Genomic DNA, 6,318 nt, shown 5'->3' with positions numbered 1-6,318 from the left:
TGGTGGTTGCGTAATCGCTGTGAAGATTTTATCACCCCTTGTTCAATCCCTTCCGACCTATGTTCGTGACACTTCTCACGCTCTTAAACTTTTCGATGATTTTAAGTTCCCTGGCCCCCACCGCTTTATTTTCACCATGGATGTCCAGTCCTTATATACTTCCATCCCCCATCAGGAAGGTCTCAAAGCTTCTTTTTGGATTCCAGACCTAATCAGTTCCCCTCTACCACCACTCTGCTCCGTCTAGCGGAATTAGTCCTTACTCTTAATAATTTCTCCTTTTGCTCCTCCCATTTCCTCCAAACTAAAGGTGTAGCTATGGGCACCCGTATGGGTCCTAGCTATGCCTGCCTTTTTGTTGGGTTTGTGGAACAATCTATGTTCCGTGCCTATTCTGGTATCTGTCCCCCACTTTTCCTTCGCTATATCGACGACTGCATTGGCGCTGCTTCCTGCACGCATGCAGAACTCGTTGACTTTATTAACTTTGCCTCCAACTTTCACCCTGCCCTCAAGTTTACCTGGTCTATTTCCGACACCTCCCTCCCCTTTCTAGATCTTTCTGTCTCTGTCTCTGGAGACAGCTTATCCACTGATATCTACTATAAGCCTACTGACTCTCACAGCTATCTGGACTATTCCTCTTCTCACCCTGTCTCTTGCAAAAACGCCATCCCCTTCTCGCAATTCCTCCGTCTCCGCCGCATCTGCTCTCAGGATGAGGCTTTTCATTCTAGGACGAGGGAGATGTCTTCATTTTTTAAAGAAAGGGGCTTCCCTTCCTCCACTATCAACTCTGCTCTTAAACGCATCTCCTCCATTTCACGTACATCTGCTCTCACTCCATCCTCCCACCACGCCACTAGGAATAGGGTTCCCCTGGTCCTCACCTACCACCCCACCAGCCTCCGGGTCCAACATATTATTCTCCGTAACTTCCGCCACCTCCAACGGGATCCCACCACTAAGCACATCTTTCCCTCCCCCGCTCTCTCTGCATTCCGCAGGGATCGCTCCCTACACAACTCCCTTGTCCATTCGTCCCCCCCATCCCTCCCCACTGATCTCCCTCCTGGCACGTATCCGTGTAAGCGGAACAAGTGCTACACATGCCCTTACACTTCCTCCCTTACCACCATTCAGGGCCCCAAACAGTCCTTCCAGGTGAGGCATCACTTCACCTGTGAGTCGACTGGGGTGATATACTGCGTCCGGTGCTCCCGATGTGGCCTTTTATATATTGGTGAGACCCGACGCAGACTGGGAGACCGCTTTGCTGAACATCTACGCTCTGTCCGCCAGAGAAAGCAGGATCTCCCAGTGGCCACACATTTTAATTCCACATCCCATTCCCATTCTGACATGTCTATCCACGGCCTCCTCTACTGTAAAGATGAAGCCACACTCAGGTTGGAGGAACAACACCTTATATTCCGTCTGGGTAGCCTCCAACCTGATGGCATGAACATTGACTTCTCTAACTTCCGCTAGGCCCCACCTCCCCCTCGTACCCCAGCTGTTACTCCTTTTTATGCACACATTCTTTCTCTCACTCTCCTTTTTCTCCCTCTGTCCCTCTGAATATACCTCTTGCCCATCCTCTGGGTCACCCCCCCCCGTCTTTCTCCCTAGGCCTCCTGTCCCATGATCCTCTCGTATCCCCTTTTGCCTATCACCTGTCCAGCTCTCGGCTCTATCCCTCCCCCTCCTGTCTTCTCCTATCATTTTGCATCTCCCCCTCCCCCTCCAGCTTTCAAATCCCTTACTCACTCTTCCTTCAGTTAGTCCTGACGAAGGGTCTCGGCCTGAAATGTCGACTGCGCCTCTTCCTATAGATGCTGCTTGGCCTGCTGCGTTCACCAGCAACTTTGATGTATGTTGCTTGAATTTCCAGCATCTGCAGAATTCCTGTTGTTAACATGTCAGACTTTGCTATCTACATTAAACCTATGCCCTCTGGTTTTTGACATTCCATCCTGGGAAAAGGACTGCATCTATTCTATCAGTTCATCTCCTATTTGATATATTTCTATCAGCTCTTCCCACGGCTCTGACAATCCAAGTTTGTTCAACTTCTCCTTGAAACTAATAGTCTCTCTAATCCAGGCAGCAGCCTGGTGATCCTCTTCTGCACCCTTCCCAAAGCCTCCTTCAACCTTCCTACGATGGGGTGACTAGGCCTCAAGCCTTGGGTTTACCTGCTGCAGCAGTCCAGATGGGGAGATGCTGGAGGTGGTGTGGCGCGGATTGAGGGCCGGCACCGCCTGTTGGTGCTGCCCCCTAGTGTTTGCTCGGTGGAAGACAAGCTGGATTGCGTTTGTGCATACGTTCGTCTGCGGACTGCTGAGAACTGCTTGTTCTTGCTGACAACACCCATGCATCATCAGTTTACAGCACATGTCACTTAGGGACTTGGGCTACTGTATATTTTTTGTGTGACTGTATGTTTACTGCTCTCTTATAGAATCAGAACCAGGTTTATTATCACCAATGTGTGTTGTGAAATTTGTTAACTTAGCAGCAGCAGTTCAATGCAATACATAATATAAAAAAATAAATAAATTCCAGTATATTTATATTGAAGACATTAAAAATATGTGCTATATGTGCTTGGTGCTGTGATTGACTGTTGACATTGTATTTCACAATTGGCCCCGAAGGAACGCTGTTTTGTTTGGCTGTATTCATGGGTAATTATGCATGGCTGAACGACAATTAAACACTTAAACTTGAAACTTCTGAGCAGTGGCCAATCTCCAGTCCACGCTGACACACTTTGCCCAAAGATACACACAGGCACTTGCACAAATCGTATCTTTATTCTGTCCTATATACAGCACATAACACAATGCGACGTCCAAGTCCATTTATAACTGCTCTCTTCTGCCATACCGGGGTTGTCATAAGAAGGGAACTGTCACAAAACATCAACGTGAGACAGAAGAGTATATTTTAAGCATGTCATTAAAGGACCCGTCTCTATAGTATCTCGTCAACTTCAGTACAATACATGTCAGATAAATAAAGTACATCTCATACCAAATAATTAGTTTTAATGGGAAATATTAATCAGGGCACAGAGCAGGGCTTCCCTGCTCTTCCTTACACAGTGCCGGGGGGGGGGGTGGGGTGGGGGGCTCGTTTTATGCTTCTCCCTCTCACCGAGCGGCATTCCCTTCTTCCTGCCCAGGACAGGTTATTTCGCTCAGGTCCCTGGGGCAGGACTTGAACCCATGAACTTGCGTCACCTCTAGGTGCAAGATGCAGGGTTCCTCCCTCAGTGTAAACTGACAGGGCAGACTCAATTCCCTGACCCTCCGGTCACACTCACACTCACACTCACACTCACACTCACACACACACACACACACACACACGTGAGGCCCCTCTATGCTCCCGGTGCCAGTGAGAGTGTGGGTCAAGGGCTGGCTGAGGGCGAGGAGGGCAGGTGTTTTTTATAAGAAGGGTGTGGGCGGCAGGTCGTGCTGCCTCTGCCCCCAAGCCGCACCCGAGCCTCCCCCATCACACGATCGTGCGGGCGAGGGATCTGCCCTCCCCGGCCGTCTCCTTCAGTTCGGCCTGTGGGATCATCGGGAGCGCCACGTCCCGCCCGCGCCGAGCCACACGCTCGTAAGGTGGGGCCTGAGCCGACGGCAACGAGGTGGTGGAGACGGACGAGACGGCTTCCTGCTGGCTCTCCGGGGCCATCGCCGGACCATCCGTGCGGTCTCCGCTCTCCAGGACGGCGGATTCCCGCTCGGAGGGGAGTCGGGGGGCCGGTCTTTGCCAGGGGTCGGTCAAGGAGTACGGCGGAGGGTCATCCTCTGGGAGGTACATTCCCGGCCCTGCATCACGGACACAGTCTTCATAGCTGGAGAGAGAAGGACAGCAGTTTAGATGTGAGACATTAGACAAACCTGTGTTGTTCACCGTTGAGCGTCCGAGACTGAGGGGGCAGCTGACAGAGGCGTGTAAAATCAGGAAGCCATGTTTCACCTATTTATTGGAACTTTAAGTGGTTTATTGAATTCAGATTTCAGTGTGGGCACGTGGCCAAGTGGTTAAGGCATTGGACTAGCGACCTGAAGGTCGTGAGTTTGAGCCCCAGCCGAGGCAACGTGTGTTGTGTCCTTGAGCAAGGCACTTAACCACACATTGCTCTGCGACGACACTGGTGCCAAGCTGTATGGGTCCTAATGCCCTTCCCTTGGACAATATCAGTGGTGTGGAGAGGGGAGACTTGCAGCATGGGCAACTGCTGGTCTTCCATACAACCTTACCCAGGCCTGTGCCCTGGAGAGTGAAGACTTTCCAGGCGCAGATCCATGGTCTCGCAAGACTAACAGATGCCTTTTACTAAGTGGTTTATTGATTTCAGGTTTCTGAACGGACCGTGAACACATTAATACTACTTCATGAATTTTTTTGCAATTTTGTACTAATTTAATTTTTAAATATTTATTATGATTTATCATATTTCTTCTAACGATCTTTTTAAAATGGGTTCTATTGTGTTTCTTTGTTTTGTGGCTGCCTGTAGAGAGACAAATGTCAAGGTTGTGTAAAGTATACATACTTTGATAATAAATGTACTTCGTATGTTTTATGTTACACTGTACTGCTGCCACAAAACAACAAAGTTCACAACATACCTCAGTGATAATAAACCTGATTCTGAAAAACTAATACACATCTTTATATCGAACAGATGAGATTGCTGCAATACACATTTTACTGACCTTCCAAAGCAATCTATTGTCAAACTTCAACTCATTCAGAACGCCACTGTTAGACTTTTAACTAAAACCAGGATGAGGGAACATATCACTCCCATACTAGCTACTTTGCATTGGCTTCCTGTATCTTTTAGAATTGATTTTAAAGTTCTCTTACTTGTTTTTAAAGCTCTTTATGGTCTGGGACTCGAATACATCAGAGAATCATTTTTGTTTTATAATCTTGCTAGAGCTCTCTGGTCTTTTTCCGCTGGTCTTTTAAATTTAAATAATCTCCCTCGAAAGATAACTGGCAGCTCAGCTTTTTCGAGCTATGCTCCTAAACTGTGTAATTCAATACCAAAGGGATGCAGACTCAGTTGACACTTTTAAACACCAGCTCAAAACTGATTTATTTAACCTTGCTTTTAATTAACATCGCTTTGTCTTTTATTTTTATGTTTGCACTTTATGCCATTGTAAAGCACTTTGAGTGACATCATTTTATGAAATGTTCCTTATAAATAAGTTATTATTGCTATTAATATTATTATTGTCACATGACAGTGAAAAACTTGTCTTGCATACCGATCAGATCATGACACAGTGGATCGAGTTAGAACTGCTGTGTACATACATCTACTGGTGCTTCTGGACACATCTTCAGTGATGTTCCTGGAATCATCGGGTGTTTCGGATCTTTCAACATCATACAACCTCCTCCAGGTGACCCAGCCGGGGCTGATCAGACCCCAGCTTGTGTCCAGATGGCTAGCTACTTATGACTCCATGGCTCCCCTCTTTTGAGCCACAGCCACCTTGAGGCCCTCTCTGCCGCATCGGTGGTACTGCGGATGGCTCTCCTCTTCCTCTCTCCCTCAATGCCCAAAATGCTGAAGGCTGTAACTAAAGAACGGGCTATGAATCCCCTACAACCAGCCTCCACTGGGAGACACCTCACTCTCCATCCAGCCTGCTGACAGTTGCTGACCAGTCCTGCGTACTTGGAGAGCTTCCTTTCAAAGGTCTCTTCCAAGCGATCTTCCCATGGGACTGTCAGCTCCAGCGGCACCACTTGCTTAGTAGACTCAGACACTAGGACAATATCTGGTCACAGGGTGGTGGCTGCGATATGGTCGGGGAACTCCAGCTGCCCTTCGAGGTCCACCAACAGCTGCCAGTCCCTTGCAGAGGTCAGAATGCCTGCAGATGTTCTTTTGGCATGTGTTGAATAAAGTGTAACAGGTACAGAGAAAGTGCAGTGCAGGTAACCAATAAGGTGCAAACACAGTTGAAACATTTAAAACTCAGTTGGAGTATTGTGTCCAGTTCTGGTCGCCCCATTACAGGAAGGATGAGGAGGCTTTGGAAGGGGTGCAGAAGAGATTCACCAGGACGCTGCCTGGATCAGCAATACAGACAGGTTGGACAAATTTGGGTTGCTTTCGCTGGAGTGTGAAGAGGGTGAGGGGAGATATGACAGAATTTATAAAACTATGGCACAGTACAGGCCCTTCAGCCCACAATGTTGTGCCGAACTTTTAACCTACTCCAAGATTAATCTACTCTTCCCTTCCACATAGCCCTCCATTTTCTATCATCC

The 6,318-nt window shown here is 48.1% G+C and overlaps 1 protein-coding gene across 3 annotated transcripts in view; it reads right to left on the bottom strand.

Annotated features, from left to right (window-relative positions):
• Positions 1 to 2,809: 2,809 nt before the first annotated feature.
• Positions 2,810 to 6,318, bottom strand: part of bean1 (brain expressed, associated with NEDD4, 1) — a 107,986-nt gene continuing 104,477 nt past the window's right edge. For all 3 annotated transcript variants that reach the window (XM_063067513.1, XM_063067514.1, XM_063067515.1), the window contains one exon: positions 2,810 to 3,871. In XM_063067513.1, the coding sequence (XP_062923583.1) occupies positions 3,523 to 3,871 (349 nt within the window). In that variant the 3' untranslated portion in view covers positions 2,810 to 3,522. The remainder of the gene's footprint in view (positions 3,872 to 6,318) is intronic.

Source organism: Mobula hypostoma, chromosome 14 (assembly GCF_963921235.1).
Source record: "Mobula hypostoma chromosome 14, sMobHyp1.1, whole genome shotgun sequence".
Classification (NCBI taxonomy): domain Eukaryota; kingdom Metazoa; phylum Chordata; class Chondrichthyes; order Myliobatiformes; family Myliobatidae; genus Mobula; species Mobula hypostoma.
This window is presented reverse-complemented; position numbering and strand designations above follow the sequence as displayed.